The 25473-nt window shown below is 46.1% G+C and overlaps 1 protein-coding gene across 2 annotated transcripts in view; it reads left to right on the top strand.

Annotated features, from left to right (window-relative positions):
• The window catches only part of LIMK2 (LIM domain kinase 2), a 68740-nt gene that overhangs the window by 11212 nt on the left and 32055 nt on the right, over positions 1-25473 (top strand). Inside the window, exon 2 of one of the 2 annotated variants that reach the window (XM_050806722.1) lies at positions 2308-2407. In XM_050806722.1, coding sequence (XP_050662679.1) covers positions 2308-2407 — 100 coding nt within the window. Of the gene's footprint in view, positions 1-2307; positions 2408-22312; positions 25037-25473 lie in introns of those variants that run through there. The other variant, XM_050806723.1, reaches the window with a different exon arrangement.

The raw sequence follows: 25473 nt of genomic DNA, 5'->3' as shown, positions 1-25473 counted from the left end.
CAGGTTAGAGACTATTGCTTTTGGGTTAAAAAGTAAAAACAAGAAACAAGGTGTGGCTCTAAAATAATGGGATTTGCTGGAGGTGGGGCATGCAGCTCATAAACTGACCCTGAAAGCTCTTACATGTAAGAGTTCCAAAAATATTTCTAAAACTTGGAAGATTCGTTTGGATGTTTGTGTTCATTAAAATCTCTCACTAACTCATTTCTTGCCTGCTGTCTGTAACCCAACCTGGGATTGGTTTGAATGAGTCTCTCAGACTTTCTACCTTGGAGTTTGTGAGAGTGATGGCATACTTTCTGACCACTGCCACCCAAAAACCAAAAAGGCCCCTCTTGACAAGGAGTCTGAGGATTTTAGACCCAGGAAGAATGAGTGATGGGCATATATTTATCCCATTACTGAGGCATGAAAAGAGAGGAATGGGTAGGTTGAGGTGGTATTTTAAGGCCTCTTGCCAGCTTGTTTAACTCTTCTCTGGGGAACAAGGAGGACAACTGTATACATTGGCCGCTCCAGAATGATGTTGAGCAGTCTTGAAGTGCCGGGAGCTGTGCTTTGTCTATTCATGGCCCCTGTGCCTGTGAAACAGGGTTCGGTGACTGTCACTGTGCCTGTGGCAGTCTGGAGTTACCCAGAGAGAACAAAGCTGCATACACAGAGCACACAAGGGAGTCTTGTAACAACCTTGTCCTGCTTTCTAGGGCTGAGTCAGGTACCACAGCTTGATCTCAGCTGTCCTCTTTATTTCAAGAAGTTGTCATCTGAGCCATACCAGGAGTATTGTATTTTGTTTGGGGCCTCTCTTTTTTGAAGGTACATGGACCGACTGTGCTTTTGTCTATGCTGGTCTCTCAACTCGCACAACCCTTCACCCTCCTTTCTCAGCCAGTGGTAGGTAAGTCTTCCCTAGCTTGCAAGGCTCAGCTCAAGTGTCAGCTTCCTCTACAAAGACTTTCCTGGTTCCCCTCATTGGAGTGAACAAGAGTTGACACGGTAGAATGGAAAGAACAGAAGCTTTAGAATGAGCCAGACCTGAGTTTGAATGCTAGATCTACCACTTAGCCAGTCAACCCTGCCCTCCGCCACAAGTTTTAATTTTCATATCCATTAAGTGAATATAATAATACCTGTCTCACAGGATTATTTTGAGAATTAAATGAGGTTAGGTCTATGAAAGCACCTAGCAGAGTTCTTGACATATATGAGGCATTCATTAAATGTTCTTTCCCTTTTATACCCATTACTTTTCTTTTTCTGAACTAAAATAGTATTTTGATTCTATCTCTGAAATAACATCCAAGTGAAAAATGAACAGTATGAAAGAGCAGTTCTTTTCCAGGGGATTTCCTTCTTAAGGAGCAGAGATTATGTAATCTAACAGCCTCCAACGTACAAAGAGCTTTGTATCTAAGAGAACAGGGGTCTCCAGCCCCTGGACCGCCAACTGGTACTGGTTTGTGGCCTGTTGGGAACCAGGCTGCACAGCAGGAGGTGAGCGGCGGGCCAGTGAGCATTGCTGCCTGAGCTCCGCCTCCTGTCAGATCAGTGGTGGCATTAGATTCTCATAGGAGTGTGAACCCTATTGTGAACTGAACATGCAAGGGATCTGGGTTGCATGCTCTGTATGAGAATCTCACTAATGGCTGATGATCTGAGTTGGAACAATTTGATACCAAAATCATCTCCCGTGTCCCCCAACCCCCAGCCTCGGGTCCGTGAAAAAATTGTCTTCCATGAGACTGGCGCCTGGTGCCAAAAAGGTTGGGGACTGCTGATCTAGAGGACCAATGATGTTGGTTGAATAAATGAGCCCTGGGACTAGGTGATGGAAAAATCTGAAAAAACAGGGCTTTTGAGGTATAGGAAAAGGCAGTAACGTGTTTAACCCAGAGAGGAGAAGTTTCTGGCTGTTGGCTGGGAATAGTCATAGGAAGGGCTGACACTGAAAAGAAGGAGATTGTGTTTGTTTCTTCTCAGAGCTATAAGCAAAGGCTGAAAGTTCTAGAAAAAGGCAAGTTTTGTTTCTGTAGAAAAAAGGATAATCAGAACCATTTTTAGAAAATGGAATGAGACTACTTTTGAGGTCATGAGTTCCTTGTCCCTGGAGAGATGAGCAGAGGTTGGACAAGTGCTTACCAGAGATCTTGTGGAGGCAGAAACTGTGCATCTAGCAGAGCATTGGCCTAACCCTTTCAAATTAGATGCTATTAATTCAAATGAGATGCTCTTATTCTACATGGTAGGAACCCTGTCCCTTTGCCTCCTACTGCTTTGGGCCTCTCAACCTCTTGGTTTTGTGTGCAGGTGAAGATGTCTGGAGGTGTCCAGGCTGTGGGGACCACATTGCTCCAAGCCAGATATGGTACAGGACTGTCAACGAAACCTGGCACGGCTCTTGCTTCCGGTAGGTGGGCGTATCTTCCTGTCTTTACCAGTGTACTATGGGCCAAGCACTATTTCGTGTTCTGGTGGAAAACAGAGAAGCAAGCTTCTGAGTTGAGAATCTCAATCTTAGGGTGGGGAAAGGAATGTACCAAGGAAGAGCTCATGACCAAACCTCAAGTGTGGCCCCCCTGAACCCAGGTTAAATTGGAAGAGCCACAAATGGGCCAGCTGGAGGCAGGGTGGGGGGATGAGAGCAGCCCTTTCCAGGGTTGTCCCATATCCTTCACTTTATGGGTGAGGAAGCGGAGGCCCAGGAAGAGTAACTTTCCTGTGGCTGCACTACAGATTATGCAGGTACTTCAAGAGTTGTTTTTATTCTTATTTTATTTTATTTCATTTTATTTTATTAGAGGGAGTCTCACTGTTGCCCAGGCTGGAGTGCAGTGGTGCGATCTTGGCTCACTGCAGCCTCCGCCTCCTGGGTTCAAGTGATTCTTCTGCCTCAGCTTCCCAAGTAGCTGAGATTACAGGCGCCTGCCACCATGCCCAGCTAATTTTTGTATTTTAGTAGAGATGAGGTTTCAACATGTTGGTCAGCCTGGTCTTGAACTCCTGACCTCAAAATGGTCCACCCACCTCGGCCTCCCAAAGTGCTGGAATTACAGGCGTGAACCACTGCGCCCAGCCAAGAGTTGTTTTTAATGTGGTTGGCTGAGCCAGCTCTTCCTCACCACAGAATGCCTCCCTAGGTTCCTACTTTTTGTTACTAGCTTTATTATAGCTACATTATTGTTATTATTATTATTATTGAGACAGAATCTTGCTCTGTCGCCCAGGCTGGAGTGCAGTGGTGCGATCTCGGCTCATTGCAACCTCTGCCTCCTGAGTTCAAGCAATTCTCCTGCCTCAGCCCCCTGTGTGGGTGAGACTACAGGCACCTGCCACCACACCCAGCAAAGTTTTGTATTTTTAGTAGAGACAGGGTTTCACCTTGTTGGCCAGGCTGGTCTTGAACTCCTGGCCTCAGGTGAACCACCTACCTCGGCCTCCCAAAGTGCTGGGATTACAGGCATGAGCCACCGTGCCCTGCCTATAGCTACATTATTTTTGTAGGCAGCTCAGTTTCTTTAAAATTATACAGACTTCAAATCAGATTTGTTCCTGCTGTCTGAGGCTCAGTTTCCTCATCTGGAAAATGAATGGTAATAATCTTGTTGAGATTGAATGAAATAATACATGCAGTGTACCCAGTACATGGTAGATACCCAGTGAATGGTTATTCTTTCCTCCCATCAAATTGGAATCCTCAAGAGTGGGAACTTGTCTTTGTATTATTCACAACGTAAAATAGTTGCAATTTGTTGGTGGAAAGAAGAGCGGTCCACTCCAGAGGCTGAATGGGCATGCCTGGCCCCCAAGGTCTGAAGTGGTGGGGCTGTGCTTATATCACATGAGCACAGATATAAGATAGACTTATATCTGAGATATAAGAGCACAGAGTGAGATAGACTAGACAGGCACCTTGTGTTGTAGATTCCAACTCCCGCACATAGCTCTTGTTGTAAAGCATCCCTGTGCTTATACCAAGTAATTGAGTTGACCTTTCAACACTTGCCTTTTCCCTGGGAACCATGTACGGGATTGGCCTGGAGACATCTGGCCTCTGGAAGAGTTGGAGAGGAACCAGCATTATTATCCTTTCCTTTCAGCTATGACTCAGAGCTCTCAAGTCTTTTCTGTGGATCTTATTGCCTTGGTTCTTGCCCCTTTTACTCCCAGGGAAGTTGGTTCTGTCTTTTCTGTTCCATTTAGTATGATAGGAGCAGAGAGTGTCAGAGCTGTAAGGGACCTTATAGTTAAAGCCTTTGACTGGCCCTTTCATTTTATAGCTGAGACTAATAAGTAACATCAAAGCCCAATGAATTCACAGATTGGGTCTTGCCTTGGCATGTAACCCATATGTTCATATATGTTTTTGCTGTTTTCCTATGTATATGAATATTTTCTATCCCAAATAAGTAGGACAGGGTAGAGCAAGTTAATCTTTGGAATTTCTGGATTCTTCTAGAGCTAAAAAACTTCAGAACTAGAAGAAACCACCTACTATATGGTGTAACCCATTTATATCATAGACGACAGGTCTGAAACCAAAAAGACTTGCTCAGGGTTGCCTAGGCCATGGATGACAAGAGCTGGTCTTAGAACTGAAGTCTTGGGTTATTTGTAGGTCTAGTCGGATGCTAGCTTGTTAGCTCTGTGCATGCGTGTGTGTGTGTGTGTGTGTGTGTGTGAGAGAGAGAGAGAGAGAGAGAAAGACAGAGACAGAAAGAAAGATAAACATGTACACAGACACATAAAGAGGAAGTAAGATATGTTAGCATGGTAAATAAGAGTACAGGCAGGCCAGGCGTGGTGGCTCATGCCTGTAATCCCAGCACTTTGGGAGGCCAAGGCAGGTGGAGCACCTGAGGTCAGGAGTTCGAGACCAGCCTGACCAACATGTGAAACCCCATCTCTACTAAATACAGAAAAAATCAGCTTGGCATGGTGGTAATCCCAGCTACTTGGGAAGCCGAGGCAGGAGAATCGCTTGAATTCAGGAAGCGGAGGTTGCGGTGAGCCGAGATTGTGCCATTACACTCTAGCCTGGGCAACAAGAGGGAAACTCCGTCTCAAAAAAAAAAAAAAAAAAGCAACCAAGAGTACAGGCTATGGAATGAGACTATGGTTTTAAATCCTGACTTTGCAATTTATTAACTAGCCTTAAGTGACTTCCCTGAGCTTCAGGCACCAATCTGTAAAATGAGGATAAGAATATTACTCATGCCACGTGGTTGTTAGTGAGGATTAAATGTGATAACCTATACAAAGTGACTAGCATAGTATCTGACATATAGAAAACCCTTAATAGGGCCAGACATGGTGGCTTATGCCTGTAATCCTAACACTTTGGGAGGCCAAGGCAGAAGGATCGCTTAAGCCCAGGAGTTTGAGACCAGCCTGGCCAACATGGCAAAACTCCACCTCTATAAAAAACACAAAAATATTAGCCAGGCGTGATGGCATGTACCTTTAGTCCCAGCTACTTGGGAGGCTGAGGAGGGATGATTACCTGAGCCCAGGATATCAAGGCTGTAATGAGCCGTGATCATGCCACTGTACTCCAGCCTGGGGGACAAAGTGAGACCCCCGTCTCAAAACAAATGGAAAAAAAAAAAAACCCTTAATAATCATTAACTGTGGCTTTATATTATGCTGTGAGTATGTGTCTATATACACCTACATGTATCCATTTCTCTTATTACACGTTCATTGGTTATCTGATGTGGAGCCCCAGGGATTAAGGGCAACTTTGAACTGCCCTGACACAATCAAGCCAAATATCATTCCCGTGGAGGAAACAAGAGTATCTAGGTTCTGTCTCCTAGTTGCAGGTTTACCTTGAGGACAGAGACTCTAATCTAGCTGTACTGAAGGAGCACATCTCCTGACTTCTGAGCTTTCCCCTGGTAAATTCACACTGGATGGCATGGCACCCTCAGATAGAGCCTGGTAATTTGCCCTGAGAAGAGTGACTGTCTTTTGGATCTAATTTGACTTTTGCCCCAGTTGGAGGAAAATCTTCAGGTCTAGGAAGGATTGTATTTGTCTGACCCCAGAGATAACTTGGGTTTTGAGGAACAAGGGGCATCAACCTGAATGGTCTTACACACCAGCTTACCAGTGTTTCTCTGATGAATTTAGAGTACCTGAGTAGTGCAGGCCTGCTGGGAGCAGGACTCTCCCTCTGTGCTACTCAGAGAAATTCATTCTTCATGGCCCCCTTCCAGCCTTGCTCTTACCCAGCTGGGCTACAGTTACAATAAAGGAAGTGACTTTTCTTCTCCCCTTCCCCCAATACCTTTGTTTTCCTTGTCACGGGGTGGGGCTGGATATTGAGTGGAGAAATTGCTGGGGTCCACCCTAAACTCCTCTCTTCATCTCCCCCTTACATTATCCCATTCTCCTGTCTGCAGCCACATCCATAATCCTACCTCTGTTAACCTTCTGACAGACCCTCAGGTGCCCAGGACAACAGGAAGCTGCTTAAAGCTAGAACCTGGGATTGTACAATGGAGGCCAGTGACAAAACTGAAAGTAGCTCTGTCAGTAATTGTGCTGGTGTGATTAGGTGGCTGGCCAGGATCTGTGGATCTCCTGGACACATGGCTGACCAGTCCTCCCAAGCCTTCCCAACAGGCCTCTTTATTTTTTTCCTTTTTTTCTTTTGTTTCTTTTTTTTTTTTTTTTTAGGCTAGCGAAGTGAAATTGTGGGAGTGGAAGAGGAACAAAGAAATCTGTAACTGGTAGTGATCAATTACTTGTAAACACCATTGTACTCAGACCAACCCAACAGGCCTTTTTTAAAACTCTGAGTACCTCTCTTTCCTTTCCTTGAGCAGTGCCATTAATGCTATATGTGGGGCAATCCTTTCTGACGTTCTCTGGACCTGGCTCTCTCTCCTTAGGGGAGGCCAGGAGAGTAGCCAGAGAGCATGTCATTTGTGGCTGAGGTTAAAGTGTGGAGCTGTGAATGGTGACCTAGCCTCTTGGCATGTTAGCAAACCAAAGGACCTTGACAACTTTTCTGATGATCGTCCCTTCACCCTGATCAAAGGTGTTTGGCTTAGGAGGAGGGAAGAAAAGCTACCCCTATTAGTCTTGGTGGTCCCAGCCTCGGTCTGTATTGCTTGACCTGGTTCCTAACAGCATTATCAGAAGGAAAATCCACCGCTCTTAAGGCTCCTGGGAACTTTCAGGACCTCCTTTCTCAGGATCGCAAACACAAGACTATTTGAGCTTTCACTTTTGAGAAGTGTTTACTAATACCTGTACCCTGGAAAAGGGCTAATGCAGATAGAAGACTGTGGTCACTGCATCAGGCAACAGACTGTTTCCGCTAAATTTAGTGACTCCAGGAAGGCCAGTGAAGAAATAACATACGTAGCAACCAAAGACTGTGTTGTAATGTGCTGGCTGACAGCAGGGTACTTTCTGTGATGCTGAAAGCCACATTCATTTACTCTCCCTCATCCCCATCTAAGCAAGCCTGGTAGAGTCATAATTACAGTAATAGGTACCATTTATTGAGTACTCTGTGCCAGACAAGCAAGCCTGGTAGAGTCATAATTACAGTAATAGGTACCATTTATTGAGTACTCTGTGCCAGACACCCTCCTAAGCATATGACATGCATAGCACATTTAATCCTTACAATGACTCAATAAAATGTACTAGTCTTACCTACTTCAAGAATAGGGAAATGGAGGTTACTTGCTTAAAGTCACAGAGCTAACAGGTAGCATAGCTGGGATTTGAACTCAGGCATTCTTACTCCTTGCCTACAAGAGTCTTGGCATTCTTGAATACAAGCATATTTCTTAACCTCACTGAAGCTCAGTTACCTCTTCTATAATATGGGGTAAAAAGCCCTCACCCTGCCTGCTACACACTGGTAGTGTCAGATAACACTGAAGGGTATTAGTTCAAAGGCTTCATAGACTCTAAAATGTCAACAAAAGTGCTATTAACTTTCTTCTGGGTCTCAGGCTCCTGATGTAGAGTCAGTGGAGCAACCCTGCCATCTGCTGTTGTGCTGTTGATGTTGCTGCCACACTTACTAGCCTAAACCTTTGATTCTGGCTGTGGCCTTCTCCGGAAGGTGTTTACTCATTTGTCCAGTTTATGTTTTAGGAAATAGGCAGCCAGTAGATCATTAAGGCTGGCTATTGGACAGGGGGCTGGGGCCTGCGTGACAGAGGAAGGAAGGGCAGACATCTGGGTCTTCCTCTGCCCCCACAAGAGACTCCAGCCTGACCACAGAGTGGTACTCCTAGGATGTAGCAGCAGCGTATGACCTTGAATGTGCCTTAATCCTGCTCTTTACTTTGGGAAGAGAGAACTAAGGACTCATAGACACTTCAAGCTGCAATAGAAGGCAGGGGTAGAAAAATGGAGAGAGGTGAGGCCAGAGATAGATAACTGATATTAATTAAACGTTGTATTAAGAACCACACTTAGATTATCTGATTCAGTCCTCAAAGTAACCCTGCAACCCCCACCTTTTTTTGAGATAGGGTCTTGCTCTGTTGTCCAGGCTACAGTGCACTGGTATAATCATAGTTCACTGCAGCCTCAACCTCCTGAGCTCAAGCAATCCTCCCACCTCAGCCTTGCAAGCAGCTCGGACTACAGGCGTGCTACCACACCTTGCCAATTTTTTTTATTTTAAGTAGAGACAAGGTCTTATTAACACTATGTTGCCTAGGCTGATCTTGAACTCCTGAGCTCAAGTGATCCTCCTGCCTCAGCCTCCCAAAGTGCTGGGATTATGGGAGTAAGCCACTGTGCCTGGCCACTGCAACCCCCATTTTATACTAAAACAGGAAGACCCAGAAAGGTGGATTAACTTGTCCAGGGTCACACAGCTGATACTTGAACTCAGGTCTCCCTGGCTCCCAAGAGAGTCCGCTTTCCACTAGGACTCCCAGGAAAAAAAAAAACAGTAGACTTGGAGACAGAAAATCTGATTTGAGTCTTAGTTGAGCTAGGCTAACTGTGTAACTGTGGGCAAGTTCCTTAGCCCCCGTGAGCCTCAGTTTCTTATCTGTAAAATGTCATAAAAGTAATCCATCTCATGGAGTAGTTGTGATGATCAAGGACTCTGAAAACATTAGAATGGTTTAACATGAAGGATTAGCAGCAGCATATAGCAGCATTGTGCATCTTATATTAACTATCCAAATATATCAAGTGTCATTTGCTATATATAAAAGCCATCAAATAAGGCACTGTGGGGGATGTGGTTGGCATACTAGCCTGGCCTCTTAATTAATTCATTAATTAGCTTATTTATTTATTTATTTATTTATTTATTTATTTTTTGAGACGGAGTCTTGCTCTGTCCCCAGGCTGGAGTGCAGTGGCATGATCTCAGCTCACTGCAAGCTCCGCCTCCCAGGTTCACACCATTTTCCTGCCTCAGCCTCCCGAGTAGCTGGGACTACAGGTGTCTGCCACCACGCTCGGCTAATTTTTTGTATTTTTAGTAGAGACGGGGTTTCACCGTGTTAGCCAGGATGGTCTCAATCTCCTGACCTCGTGATCCACCTGCCTCAGCCTCCCAAAGTGCTGGGATTACAGGCATGAGCCACTGCACCCGGCCTAATTAGTTTATTTATTTTTAAGACAGATCTTGCTCTATTGCCCAGGCTGGAATGCAGTGGCGTGATGATAGCTTACTACAGCCTCAATCTCCCAGGCTTAAACAATCCTCTTGAGTAGCGGACTACAGGTACATACTACCATGCCCAGCTAATTTTTTTTTTTTTTTTTTTTTTTTTTTTTTTTTTTTTTGTAGAGACAGGGTCTTGCTCTGTTGCCCAGGCTGGTCTCAAACTCCAAAGTGTTGGGATTATAGGTATGAGCCACGGCGCCTGGCCTGGTCTCTTAACTGGTTCCCTAAGACAGCTGGAAATAGAGAATGTCATGGAGCATTCCTAACCATGGGCTCCAGCCTGGCTTCCATTCTGTTTCTGCCCTGAAACAACATTCCTTTAGTAATGTTCCAAATAACAGCCTCATCAGCCTGTCCACTGACCACTCTTCAGGCTTCATCTTATATGACCTCCCAAACTGCACTAAGGGTTGTATTAGAGAAAAGTGGATCGAGTTTGGAGTCAGGCTGCTTGGGCTTAAATGCCAGCTTCACTTACCAGCCACCTGACCATGAGTCAGCTGCTTAAACCACTCTTTGCCAGAGTTTCCTTGTCTGTGAAAAGGGAAATGGCTCTCACCTCAAAAAGTTGTTAAGCACATTAAATTCAATCATGTATTCAAAGTCCTGAGCATAATGCCTGGCCATGACTGGGACTTAACAGATGTTAGCATTTATTATTAGTATCTGTCAATCTTGAAATGTTCTCTTCCCTTGGCTTTCGTGACATTCCGTACTGTCCTGGTTTTCTCTTACCTCTCTGGTAGTACCTGTTTGCTTATCCTTCTTTGTCCAGCTCTGAGATGATACCATTCCTTCAGGCGTGCTGTTTTCTCCCTAGGCAGTCTTACACACACTCATGGCTTCCATTGTCCTCCACACACTGATGACCCTAAAATCAGTGTCTCCAGCCTAAACCTTTCCACTGAGCTCTAGACCCATATATTGTACTATCAACCTGGCTTGTCCATTTGAATATCTTCCAGGCACTTCAGACTCTCTTCTCTAGACTTTGCTGGACTTTCACTCTCTCCCTCCTGAAACTGGCTCCTCTTCTATTGAAACATGTGTGTCATTGAGAGGCACCACCATCCACCCAGTGCCTAAGCCAGAAACCTAGGAGTCCTTGATACCTCTTCTCTCTCATCCTGCATATCCAAGCCTATCAGTTTTATCTCTGAATTATGTTTTGGTAGGTTTACTTCTTTCCATTTCTCCCACCTCCACCCTGTTCCAAGCTACCATAATCTCACCTGGATGTCTGTAATAGCCTCATCTCCCACAGTCACTCTGCACCCCCCAATCTATTATCTGTAGAACAGTTGGAAGGAGTGATTTTTTTGTTTGTTTTGTTTTAGATAGAGTCTTACTCTGTTCCCCAGGTTGGAGTGCAATGGCACAATTTCGGCTCACTGCAACTTCTGCCTCCCAGGTTCAAGCAATTCTCCTGCCTCAGCCTCCCAAGTAGCTGGGATTACAGGCACCTGCCACCTTAACTGGGCCGGCACGGTAGCTCACACCTATCATCCCAGCACTTTGGGAGACTGAGGCAGGCAGATCATAAGGTCAAGAGATCAAGACCATCCTGGCCAACATGGTAAAACCCCGTCTCTACTAAAAATACAAAAATTAACTGGGCATGGTGGAGTGTGCCTGTAATCCCAGCTACTTGGGAGGCTGAGGCAGGAGAATCACTTGAACCTGGGAGGCAGAGGTTGCAGTGAGCCTAGATCATACCACTGCACTCCAGCCTTGTGACAGAGGGTTCCATCTCAAAAAAAAAAAAAAAAAAAAAAAAAATCCTTAATTTGGCCTACAGTAGAGCCCTCCATAATCTGGCCTCTCTCCACATCTCCACAACCTCCTGCTCCCTGCATTTCAGCCTCTCTTCTCTTCTGACAAGGGCTTTGTTCATTTTTCTCCCTCTGCCTGGAATGCCCCCTTACTCTCTTTTCACTTAACTCTTGCTTATCATTTAGATCTTTACTTGGATGGCTCAGAGAAATACAGAAGTAATTCCTCACCCTGAAAAATAGGTTAGGTACCTGTTTTATGTTTTCATAGACCTTTCCTTTGAGGCTTTTTTAAAAAAATAGTTTTAATCTCACATTTATTCATGTGATCATCTCCTTAATGATATCTTAAGACCTCTAATAGAACAATTTGATCATGGACTATGGGGTTTTTGCCCCTCATTGTGTCATCACTGAGCATATTGTTGGCATAGAAGGGATATTTGTTGAATGAATTGCTAGAGGTGGCCGAGAGATATGATGTAAGTCAGGCTTTTCCCTGCCCTTCCCCTTCCCCTTCCCCACATCCTTCCTATAGCAGCCACCGTGGCTGTAGTTACTGTAAATGGCAAGAAGGAATCAGTTCCGGACATTGGGTTGTTTTAGAAAATTGCCTGCAAGTGTCAGGGTGATAAGTTAAAGCTTTATCTTTTGCCCTCAGAGGAGCTATCCCATAGTGAGTAGAAGCCAGAGAAGCTGACCCCAGGAGTCCCTCTTTCCTGCAGTAGGTCTTGAGCTGCACTTCTCTGTAGCTACAATCCAGGCAGGAACAAGCCCTAGAACCTCCGGAGAGTGGGGCAAGAGAGGAAGAATGAGTTCAGCTACTCTAGCTACCAAACTGATTATGAATTGCCCTGAAATCTGAAAAATTTCAATTCCAATCGTAAGTTTGTTTTGTTTCATTTTGTTTTCTTAAATTTTATATTTGAAAGATGGCATTAACCAAAGATATACATTCAGTATAGAGTGGAAAAAATGGAATACTTGTATAGTATCTTTTACTTATAGGTGATTTGTGATGGGGAATGGGGTGGATAGGTTGGCAGTTTCCTGGAGAACTTGGTAGCTAGAGTAGCTGAACTCAGTCTTCAGCCTGGGAGACAGAGCGAGACTCTGTCTCAATAAATAAATGAACGTAATATAAAATAAAACAAAATAAAAAATTATGGAGGCCGGCAGGCGCAGTGGCTCACGCCTGTAATCCCAGCACTTTGGGAGGCTGAGGCAGGCGGATCATGAGGTCAGAAGATCGACACCATCCTGGCTAACACAGTGAAACCCCGTCTCTACTAAAAATACAAAAAAAATTAGCCGGGCATGGTGGCGGGTGCCTGTAGTCCCAGCTACTAGGGAGGCTGAGGCAGGAGAATGGCGTGAACCCGGGAGGCGGAGCTTGTAGTGAGCTGAGATCGCGCCACTGCGCTCCAGCCTGGGAGACAGAGTGAGACTCCATCTCAAAAATGTATATATATGGAGGCTGGGCGCGGTGGCTCCCACCAGCACTTTGGGAGGCCAAGGTGGGTGGATCACCTGATGTCAGGAGTTTGAGACCAGCCTGGCCAACATGGTGAAAGCCTGTCTCTACTAAAATTACAAAAATTAGCCAGGCACGGTGGCAGGCATTTGTAATCCCAGCTACTTGGGAGACTAAGGCAGGAGAATAGCTTGAACCTGGGAGGTGGAGGCTGCAGTGTGCTGAGATCGCGCCACTGCACTCCAGTAGAGCGAGATTCCGTCTCAAAAAAAAAAGAAAGAAACAAGGAAGGAATGAGGGAGGGAGGGAGGGGGGAAGGGAGGAAGGAAGGAAGGAAGGAAGAAAGGAAGGAAGGAAGGAAGGAAATAAATGGAGATACAAAGTTACTACCTACCTCCTTACAACCTACCCTGACAGTGTTACTGTGAATAAAAGTGTGTGTAGCACTGGGAACACAATTCACAGAGCACTCATGAATATTTGCTCTTTGTTATTAGTTACTAGAGAGACAAATGTCTGCCAGGGCTGAATAATATGTGAATTGGTGATTGTTGCACATATCTAAAGAAGTAGTTATTTTTTCAATTAAAACTTAGTTTGAAAACCAATATAAGGCCGAGTGCAGTGGCTCACATCTGTAATCCCAGCACTTTGGTAGGCCAAGGTGGGCAGATCATTTGAGGTCAGGAGACTAGCCTGGCCAACATGGTGAAACCTTGTCTCTACTAAAAAAAAAAAAAAAAAAAAAAAAGTACAAAAATTAGCCGGGCGTGGTGGCAGGTGCCTGTAATCCTAGCTACTTGGGAGGCTGAGGCAGGAGAATCGCTTGAACCCAGGAGGCGGAGGTTGTAGTGAACCACGTTTGCGCCACTGCACTCCAGCCTGGGCAACAGAGTGAGACTCTGTCTCCAAAAAAAAAAAAAACACCAATATAATAAATAAGTGGCCAGCAGTGAAATGGAAAGTGAAAAGTTAGTGAAGCAAAACTAGTACTGTATTCAGATAAAGATGCTGAATCTAGATTTGGTCACCAGAATAGGATCCTTTGTGGCAAGCAGGGCTAGTTTGGCTGACTCACCACTGCCGGGATGAAATTTCTCTCAGTGGCTGCTCATTTCCCTTTATTTTAAGTCCATGCTCACCGAATAACCTTCTGATGCCTAATTCAGCTTCCTGGGATTCTTAATAACAGGAAGGGTCTGGAAGTAGTACCTGTATAGCGGATATGGGTGTTCTGATTTTAATAGTCAATTCATAAGTGTATGCAGAGAGGTTGATAAATGGTTAGGTCAGAACCATCGCAGAATGTCTACACCTCTCTGGACATTAGGAAGGTCAAAAACCTGAAAGGCCAAAAGCTAGGCCTAGATTAGGGTCATTCACCAAGATAACATCAGCCTTGAAGAGTTCTCTGCGTGGTCGACCAGCCGACCAGCCGACACACCCCCTTCCTCATTGCTTCTTTTTTTTTTTTTTTTTTTTTGAGACAGAGTCTCTCTGTCACCCAGGCTGGAGTGCAGTGGCCGGATCTCAGCTCACTGCAAGCTCCGCCTCCCGGGTTTACGCCATTCTCCTGCCTCAGCCTCCCGAGTAGCTGGGACTACAGGCGCCTGCCACCTCGCCTGGCTAGTTTTTTTTGTATTTTTTAGTAGAGACGGGGTTTCACCGTGTTAGCCAGGATGATCTCAATCTCCTGACCTCGTGATCTGCCCATCTCCGCCTCCCAAAGTGCTGGGATTACAGGCTTGAGCCACCCCGCCCGGCCCTCATTGCTTCTTTAAGCATTGACCTATAATGGGTATGGAATTTTTTGCTCACCTACCTCCTTCCTTTTACAGAGGAAGAAATTGAAACCCAGAGAGATTTAATGGCTTGCCTAAGACCACACAGCAGATTTTCTGTTAACCAGGGCGATTTTTCAGGTCTTCCCTGCCAGACAAGGGCTTTTTTCCTTGAATTGCCTAGAGATTTGTTGAGATATCCAAAGCATTTTTCCCAGTGCAGCCTGGAGAAGGATGTCCATGTTAACACAGCATTTGATACTCAATGTTAGACATTCAGTTTTCTAATTAGTATCATGGAGCAACAGTGAATGATTATCTATAAGGGGTTGCAATTCTATACTTATCTGCTTACAGCCCATATAGACAAATCTCAGATGTTAAAATGACAACGGCAGTAGAGATGTGGCCCTAGGACAAAGGCATGCTCTGCTGTTAGTGAACACTAGTTGGCCAGCAAATTTCACGTGGGCATATACACGGCCAGCTGTAGACTTTAGGCATTTATACCCATTCAAAGAGCCAAACTGGCAACTAAAGATCAGAGTTTTCTTTGGCGTTTCAGGCTTGGTGTTCTGTTAGGAATCACTGCTTGCTTAAATACCTCTGATAGCTCTTCACTCCCTGTAGGCAACTCTTTAGCCTAGCAGACTTGGTCTTTAGTGCTCTGCCCCTACTCTCTTCCACCATCCCGGCCTCTGCTCTAATTGCTGCCCACAGGTGCCCTGCACAAGAGCTTACAGACCTGCTCAGCAGTATGTGAGCGTACCACACTCTTTATACCTCAGCGCATTTGCACATATTTTTCCTTCAGGCCAGAATGCCTCTTATCTGCCTGGCAATCAGCCTATTAGAGACTGCCAATACCATCCCGTCTTCTGTGGAGGAGTCCCCGCCAAATCCACCCATACCTCTCCCACCAATCAGAGACTTTTTCTCTCTTTGTTATTCTCTTCATACCTCAGTTATATCCATGTCAATATTTGTTTACACATCTAGCATCACTCTTAGAGTATGAAATTCTCCAAGTGCGGAGCCGTATCTAGTTTGTCTTTGTATCCCAGAGTTTAGCAAAGTGCCTAGAATGTAGTGGGCACTCAGAGTGTTTGCTGGGTGAGTGATGTTATTTGTTGAACGACTCTTTGGACACTTGAATAAAGCCCATCCAGTATGCACCATTACCATCTCTTTGCTCTACAATATTCTTTTAGGCAAGAGCTTATCTTTTGAGGTGATAAGATAAGCTCAAACTTATATAGACTAAGACCTCAGTCTGTAAATGTCATCCCTAAGTCTTAAGCCATCAAAACCAGGGCCTCAAGGAATGGCATGCCTTCTGCAACTGTAGCAACCTGCTGTGCTTATTTTGCCTTGTTTTTCATTTTCCCCCCAAAGGCTAGAGTCCCTTCTCCCATGGGCAGTGCTGGAAGGGTGCTAACAAATTCTTTCTCCATCCTCCTTACGATTACAAAAAAAACCCTCAGTACCTCATGCCAGACTTGAGTTAAGGTTGTTTTCTTCTGTGTGTCAGCTGTATTCTGGTCATGACTTCCCGATGATGCCCTATAGAGATTTTGCTGAGATCAGAGGGTGCTCCACTCTCATCAGTAGCACTGACTTTTGCAGAAGCACCATTTCTGAAGTTGGCTAATGTCATCCCTCATGTTTGTTTGTTTGTTTGTTTGAAATTTGTTTTAGCTCCAGAGATAGCGCTTTCATGGAATGACGCTATCTTCTAGAATCACCTTTTTTTTTTTGAGATGGAGTCTCGCTATGTCGCCAGACTGGAGTGCAGTGACGCAAACTGCAATCTCCACCTCCTGGGTTCAAGTGATTCCCCTGCCTCAGCCTCCCGAGGAGCTGTGACTACAGGCACGCACCCCAACTCCTGGCTAATTTTATGTGTTTTAGTAGAGACAGGGTTTCACCGTGTTGGCCAGGATGGTCTCAATCTCCTGACCTCATGATCTGCCCGCCTCAGCCCCTCAAAGTGCTGGGATTACAGGTGTGAGCCACCGCGCCTGACCTAGAATCACCTTTTTATACCATAACATGAGCACTGCTGCCGTGTCACTGAGGAAAGAGAGAGGCAGCTACTGTGGGGTTACAGATGGGTAAGAGTGGCACCAGGAGGGTGAAAGTCTCTGCTGAGCCAAGGCTTAACAAAATGTCAATCATCAAACATTTATTTATTAAGCTACGTTCAGGATAAGAAGATGAACAAGCTATCTGTAAATTCATTTTCTCGTTTGTAACAAGGTAACGATAGTGATCTATCCTGCCTGCCTCTGAGGGTTATTATGAGAGTAAAATGAAATCAAGTGGAAAAGCACTTAGGAAAAAGAAAAGTATTGGTTTTCAATTGTTAGTGTGGATCAGAACCACTGGGACTTGTTTAAAATGCAGATTCTTAGCCCCAATCTCAGCAATTCTGATTCTGTATACCTGAAGTGGGGCCCAGGAATCTTCATTTTCAACAGACTGACCAGAGGGTCCAATGCTGCTATTCCTTTAGTTACACTTTCAGAAATATTACTGTAAATCACATGGCAAGAATAAAATAGTTATTTGAGGCAGTTTTAGTATGTTGGACCTGGAGTCCAAAGACTTGGGTCAAACTCCAGCTTTGTCAGTTCCTAGATCTGTGACCTTAAACAGCAACCTTCTCTGTGAACCTTAGTTCCCTCAGGAACGTCTCTGGTCACCTTCTGCCCTACTCCATTGATGACTCACCACATAAGGCTCCCTGGGAGTTCCCCAAACCTCTGCTCTCTTAACTCCTTCTGTAGCCTCCTACATCTCCTTCAGGTGCTGTCTTCTCCTTTTTCCAGGCCCTGCTCTGACAGAGCATTCATTCTCTTCTGGGAAGGGTTCCTTCAATGTGTCCTCAAGCACATCACACCCAGGAAGGACCCTGTGGCCATATCTGTCTATCACCAGATCAAACTACGTGAAGGCAGGCACTAGGTACTCTCAGTGCCCAGCATAGGCCTGACCCATACCAGGTGTCCACAGATGCCTAGTAAGGTAACCTATAATTCAGGACCCCCATGATGAGCAACTACAGCACTAGAACAGTGATAATAACTAATGTTCATAAAGCATCTTCAGTTTACAAAGGCCTTTTATACTCATCATCTAGTTTAGTTCCTGCAACAACCTCTTGAGGAATACAGCACAAGCAGGGCAAGGGAAGCCCAGAGATGTTAAATAATTTATCCAAGTTTATGCTGCTGGGGAGGGCAGCACTGAAATTAAAAGAAAATTTTTCTGAGCTCAAATCCCATGCCCTTTCCTTATGAGCTCTAGCAGGGTATTCAGGAATCCTGCCTGTACAGTTCAGAGCTTCAAATTGCTGGGTATGTTGAGTTCTTGTATGTGATTTTTCTAGATTTCCTGCCCACATTCTTACTGTCTGGATATCAGGAAAGAGTTTATCAAATGCCTGTGGAAATCCAAGAGAAGGTCTCATGATGAGTAACCCAGTGAAAACATGAAGTCAAGTCTAACTAGTCACTACCGTTCCACTACTGCTGACTCCTAATGATCAGCTCCTTTTTTAAGTTCTTACTGTCCACTTACTCCATCATCTGCCTAGAATTTTGTGAAGGAATCAAAGCAAAAGGATCATAAGGTTACTTTTTCCAGTATCTTTTTCCTCCTTTTTGAAAACTGGGCCAGTTAGCTATCTCCGTTTTTATTTCATGAATACATCCCCAGCACCTGGTATATAGTAGATATGGAACATTATATTTTGGAAATATTGCCCCCATTCTCCATAGTTTCTCCGAAGTTACTAACAATGGTTCCATCACTGTGCCAACGTATTTTCTTTTTTCAATATATTGGGAAATAATTCTCCCAGTCTGAAAATCTGAACACATTTCATGTGACTTGGTATCCTCATATGTCTTGGGCTTCCAATTCTCCGTTCCTGGTTTCAAGTTCATGAACTATAAAGCAAGGGATTAGACTAAATCTCTAAAGTTCTATCCAGATGGCAAATTCTTTTCTCTTTCCGTGATACCTAAGATGCCAAATACTGTCTTTTACCTGGTGTTTGTGAACATGACATCACATTACAGGAGAAGCAGATAAAACACTGACTGAGTTCCATGAGCCGGATACTGAAGTGGGCTTGTTCACATATGTTCTCATTTAATGCTCATAACCCTGTGAAGCTGGGAATTGCTGTGATGTTTTATTTATTTATTTATTTATTGAGACAGAGTCTTGCTCTGTCACCTAGGCTGGAGTGCAATGACATGATCTTGGCTCACCGCAGTGTCTGCCTCCTGTGTTCAAGCAGTTCTCTTGCCTCAGCCTCCCCAGTAGCTGGCATTACAGGCACATACCACCACACCCAGCTAATTTTGTGTTTTTAGTAGAGACAGGGTTTCTCCATGTTGGCCAGGTTGGTCACGAACACTTGACCTTAGGTGATCCGCCCGACTCTGCCTCCCAAAGTGCTGGGATTACAAGCATGAGCCACCGCGCTTGCCCGGGACCCTTGTTTTAGAAGGATGACTGCTACTATAATGTAGAAAGTGATTTGGAAGAGGGGAGGAGGGGGGCAGGAAAGATGGTTAGTATATGGGGGTGGTAATGCTTACCTTTCAGGATTTGGAGGTTTCAGAGTCCTCAAAAATTATCTTCCTTGATTGGAGTCCTCCCAGCCAATAGAGGGCTTCACACAAACACAGTTCCTTGGGTTTTGAATTATTTGGCAAGAGTTTTCTTCCGACAAGAGGCTGGGGTGATTCATTCACTTACCACACCTTGCCTGAACATTCACTTGGGGCTGCCGGTTTTGAAGGCTATTGTTCTCCAGCCTGTCACAGACGCCTTGAAGACCTGCGCCTCAGCTGGTTCTAAGGAGTCAGTTTGTTCGGCTCCCTGCCAGGTTTCCAACTTATGAAATGTGCTGGAGATTAACACCTCTCCTGCTATTTTATCCCTACTATAACTGCCAGTCAAAGGATTCCTGCAGTTGCCTCTGGCAGCCATAACTGCTGAATCTTCTGCCAGCTGCTCTGAGGACCTAGAAGAGCAGTTTTCTATCCAGGACCAGTTTCCAAGGGTGGGAGGGTAAAATATATCCTCCAATGTGACATTTCATCTCCCAATGCTGGGTAGCTTGGGCCCTTTGAAGTTGGCTCTGAGGAACCACACGCTTGCGTCTGAGCAGCCAGCAGCTTATCACATCTGGTGATCAATCCTTCAAAGGTTCCTCCTGAAGTCTGGATTTATGGAGGTCAAATGGATTCCACCTGGGAGGGGCTTCTGCTTCAACTCAGGACATGGGGAGAAGGCTGTTCCTCTTCCAGGGGAAGGCAGTTTTCATGGCATTGAGATGTCCTCTCCCTTATTCCTCACCCACCCACCAAGTCCTTTGTAAGAGGAGTAGGGGGAGAGGAGAACGCCTGCAGCCTCCTGCTCACATTCCTAGACACCGACTCACTGAGCCCGCCGCCGCCGCTGGAACAGCAGAGCTGTGTGAAATGTCAAGAGGAGTTATGCTCATGGGCTCCCTGGCCTCGGTCTCTTTGTGGCTTGCATATTCTTCCATCAGTGCTGTGTTCATCACATGGAAATCAGAGGGTACAATTAAAAGATAATTTGCTAGTTCCAGACTTAATTTGGGGCCCCCTTCTTGCCTGATTGAATTACAGGGGAACATAATAGAGTTTTGGTGAGAAATAGTTGATTCTGTGGCTGGGAGAAAGATTGCTCCCAGCTCTCCAGCTGGGCAGCCCTTTCAGTATCCTGTATGTTGTTTCCCCACTTCCAGCCCACCTCAACTCCTCTGTGGCTCTTGTGTGGCCCCTAGGCCAGGATCCTGACCTCCTGCTCAAGAGTTTAAACTCAACTTGAGACCCAAGGAAAACAGAGAGCCCTCTGCAACCTCACAGGGGTGAAAAATGTTGATCCTGGGAGCTATTTAGAGACCTAACCCAGACCCAGACAGAGACAGTGACTTGCTAAAGGCCACATAGCTAGCCCACAGTAGTTGTAACAATAGTCTTAATGATATTAATGGGTAACATTTATCAACCTTTAATGTGTTCCAGACTTTGTGCCAAGGGCTTACATACAGTGCATTGTCGCATTCAAACCCAGACAGTCTGGCTCTGGGCCCAGGCTGAGCTTCGATATAGCATGGTAGAGTGTAGTCTATAATGTCTAGTCTGGGTTCAAATCCTGGCTTCACTTCTCACATTTACAGCTGAGTGACCTCAGGCAAGTGATTTAACCTCCCTGTACCTCAGTTGCTTTATCTGTAAACAGAGAAATCACAGAACTGTGGAATAGTGTGGGTTAAAATTCATTCATACAAGTAGTGCTGCAAGCAATGCTTAATGCAGGGTGAGCACCTGTTCAGTCCTTACTTCTTCTGGCTGCCTCTGGGGCTAGAGTGTGGTGTCTTTGTGGTGGTAGATAGATATGGCTGAGCTCTGCACAAACACCAAGAGCTGTTCTTCACTATTAGAGGTAGTAAATAGAGTAGTTGAGCTCTGTAGCTCTAGAACAGAGGCCGGCAAGCTATGGCCCATTGCCTATTTTAATACGGCCTGTGATTGATTGTTTTTTTTTTTTCTTTTTGAGACGGAGTTTCGCTCTTGTTGCCCAGGCTGGAATGCAATGGCACGAACTCAGCTCACCGCAACCTCTGCCTCCTGGGTTCAAGCGATTCTCCTGCCTCAGCCTCTCGAGTAGCTGGGATTACAGGCATGTGCCACCATGCCCAGCTAATTTTTGTATTTTTAGTAGAGACAGGGTTTCTCCATGTTGGTTAGGCTGGTCTCGAACTCCCTACCTCAGGTGATCTACCTGCCTTGGCCTCCCAAATTGCTGGGATTACAGGTGTGAGCCACCATGCCCGGCTTGATTGATTGATTTTTCTGGTAGAGATAGGGTCTTGGTTTGTTACCCAGGCTGGTCTCAAACTTCTGGCTTCAAGCAGTCTGCCCTCCTTGGCCTCTCGACTGCTGGGATTATAGGCATGAGCCACTATGCCTGGCCTATATGACCTGTGATTTTTTTTTTTTTTTTTTTGAGACGGAGTCTTGCTCTGTCACCCAGGCTGGAGTGTAGTGGCCGGATCTCAGCTCACTGCAAGCTCCGCCTCCCGGGTTTACGCCATTCTCCTGCCTCAGCCTCCTGAGTAGCTGGGACTACAGGCGCCCGCCACCTCGCCCGGCTATTTTTTTTTTTTGTATTTTTTTTTTAGTAGAGACGGGGTTTCACCGTGTTAGCCGGGATCGTCTCTCGATCTCCTGACCTCATGATCCGCCCGTCTCGGCCTCCCAAAGTGCTGGGATTACAGGCTTGAGCCACCGCGCCCGGCCATGACCTGTGATTTTTAATGGTTAGGGGGAAAAAAGCACAAGAATGTTTTGTAACATGTGGAAATTACGTGAAACTCAAATACCAGTGTCCCAGCCTGGGCAACAAAGTGAGACCCTATCTCTACAAAAAAAAAAAAATTAGCCAGGGCCAGGCACAGTGGCTCACGCCTATAATCCCAGCACTTTGGGAGGCCAAGGCAGGTGGATCACCTGAGGTCAGGAGTTCAAGACTAGCCTGACCAATATGGTGAAACCCCGTCTCTATTAAAAATACAAAAATTAGCCGAGCATGGTGGCATGTGCCTGTAGTCCCAGCTACTTGGGAGGCTGAGACAAGAGAATTGCTTGAACCTGGGAGGTGGAGGTTGCAGTGAGCCAAGATCATGACACTGTACTCCAGCCTGGGCAACAGAGCGAGACTCTGTCACCAAAAAAAAAAAAATAGCCAGGTATGGTGGCCTGCACCTGTGGTCCCAGATGCATGGGAGGCTTAGGCAGGAGGATCACTTGAGCCCAGGTGGTTGAGGCTACAGTGAACCATGTTTGTACCACTGCACTTTAGCCAGGACAGCAGTGTGAGACTGAATCTCAAAAAAAAAATCTTTCCATAAGTAAATATCTATTGGAACACAACCATGTCCCTTAGTTTATGTTTTATATGTGGCTGCTTTTGCTCTGTAATGACACAATTGAGTAGTCACAACAGAATCTGTATGGCCTGCAGAGCCTAAGATATTTGTTCTCTGGCTCTTTACAGGAAAAGTGCCTTGACCTGTGCTCTAGAGCCATACATATGTACCAGGTTTGAAACCCAGCCTTGCAGCTGGGCGTGATGGCATGCATCTGTCGTCCCAGCTACTCTGGAGGCTGAGGTGAGAGGATCACTTGAGTCCAGAAGGTCAAGGTTGAGATTGTAGTGAGCCATGATGGCACCACTGCACTCCAGCCTGAGTGACAGAGAGAGACCCTGACTCAAAAAAAAAAAAAAAAAAAAAACCCACCCTCACCACTTACCAGCTATTTGTCTTGAGGATAGTGACATAACCCCTCAGAACCTATTTCCTAATCTGTTGAATGAGGCTGATGACATTTACCCCATGTACTGGCAATTTAAATATGATGGATAATAGATGCTAAGCACTTAACACAGGGCCTAGAACATATTAACTGCTCAATAAATGGTAGCTTATTATCAGTATTCAAACCCATGTGCTCTTATCTCATGCATTGTTGTCCCTGTGCCCCGTTGGTGGAATGGGAAAAGGCTCCTTTGTAACCCCGTCTACCATCTTTATCAGACTTTGCTGCCATGGTTCACAGTAAGACATAGAAGCTGCAGGGTGACTTCTGGCCCTTTACAATGGTGAGAGGTGTGTGCCTAGTGAGGGAGAGCTGATGTCACTGCCCCAAATCCAATAGTGAGGTCCTAGTATTCTGATTTTCTCCAGCAGCCTTGCTTTTTCCTTTACAATCCTGCAGGCAGGGAGACAAGGGCTTTCTCCATGGTAAGCTCTGGTTTGGTCATCATCACAACTGGGGCCCTTCAGGCGGGCTCCCATTCCAGATACTTAGGCTTATCAATCCCTTTTGGCACCCCAGGCCGCCTTCTCCCTCACGCCCCATTTTTCAGTTTCAAAAGCATGGTTATCATTGGACAAGTAGAAGAAGTTCTACTGTCCACAGAGGCCAGTGGATGGTGTTCTGTGTGTGAACAGCCAGTGAATAGTGAGTGAATGAGAGTAACCTGGGCTCCATCCTATTTGCAGAGGGCTTTGGAAAAGATTTTTCTCCTTGAAGAGCCAGAATGAAGCCTGGTAGTGGGAGAACTCCAGCTCTAGGGGCCTACTCCAACTCACATGGGCCTACATTTAAATCCCAGGCCTGCCACTGACTCCCTTTTTGACCTTGAGTGAGTTACGTAATCTCTCTGTACCTCACTTTCCTTGTCTGTAGAGTGGGAATAATTCCTGTCTCAGAGAAATAAGAGTGCATATAGTGTTTACCACATGGAGACACATCAGGTGTAGGTTAATACCCTGGGACTCGTTTCCTTATTTGCAACACAGCCCTGCCCTGGAGTGGAAGTGTCACCTCCCATTGGTCAGCTCTTGAGGCTGTCCCCAGGCGAGGCAGAGGGAGGGAATGAATGGGAGCCCTAGTGCCAGGACAGAACAGATGTCAGCTCGGAGCTAGGATGGCTCTCTGGACCTGCCTCTCCTACCAGAGGTCCCTCTGTCTGGTGTAGCTCTTCCTGGACCTGGCATCCTCTGCTTTTTTTTTTTTTTTTTTCACCTCCAAGCAGAATTACTGTCCTGTAGGCAGCTCCTCTGCTTGAGGACATCTGGGGCCAGATATGTTCACCCTGTATCCTGCCTTGCCCTTCCCTGAGCTCAGGATGGACGCTCAGTCGGTCCCAGTTATTGTCTGCAGCGCCTGCCTGCAGCCTCGATCCAGCCCAGCTCCACCCCTTGCCTGCAAGGTCTGTTTCCTAACAGCTGCTCCAACCACACACCTCGGTTCTGCGGGAGCTCCTCCTCTTCCTCCCTCCCTCCCTCATTCAGGGGTGGGACTGAAGAAGAAGGCTAACTTGACAGCAGCGCTTCTTTCTTAGCTAGTCACCGGCCCTTGCTCAAGAATGCCAGTGTGTATGTAGCCTCCTCAAAGAGGTCGTTTTCTCCGAGTCCAGAGGGGCCGCCTGAGCTTCTAAGAACTAGGGAGGAGCCATCCCAGCCATGAGCCCCTGTGGGAATCTGCTGGGGGGCAAGTGGCCTGGAGTCCTCAGGCTCCTCCAGCTGCTCCGGAGGGAGAGGTGAACTCAGGGCAGCCTGCCTGCAGCCAGAGGTGTTGGGAGCCCTGGGCCTGTCATGGTGGCCATCTACAGCCGGCCCGAGGCACTCATAGACGGATTTGCAGCTGAGCCTGTTTATCTGGTGTGGGAAGAAGATGGGGAGTTACTTGTCAGTCCCGGCTTACTTCACCTCCAGAGACCCATTTCGGTGAGTTGGTCTCCGAGTTCCCCTCTCTCTCTCTCCTGGCCCCTGGTCCTGAGAAGAGGGTGGTCTCCCAAAATCTCCTTCTCACTTAGTCCTTTACCATCAGTTCTGCCAGGCAGAAGCCAGGAGAGGTTATACCCAAGCAGAATCGGCCTTGTGAGGTACCCCCATTATGTCCTGGAAGTGGTGAGGGGAGGGATATACCCAGAAGGAACTTCTTAGGGAGCTCCAGCTCCTCTTCCATCCCAGGCAAACCTGAAAGAGCCTCCAAAAGATGCCACTGACCTGCCCCTTCTAGGTGTTACTGCTTCCAGGGGGAATAGCACAGATAGAGTGCTGTTTCTAGCTCTCACATGTCTTACCTGCGGGCCATGCTGCCTGCCCAGAAATTTGTCCCAACAAGCAGGATGGGCAGGTTTTGCCAAACTGTGGAAACTGGC

This window comes from Macaca thibetana, chromosome 10 (genome assembly GCF_024542745.1).
Source record: "Macaca thibetana thibetana isolate TM-01 chromosome 10, ASM2454274v1, whole genome shotgun sequence".
Classification (NCBI taxonomy): domain Eukaryota; kingdom Metazoa; phylum Chordata; class Mammalia; order Primates; family Cercopithecidae; genus Macaca; species Macaca thibetana.
The sequence above is the reverse complement of the archived record's forward strand: the minus strand, read 5'-3'. Positions and strand labels throughout refer to the sequence as shown.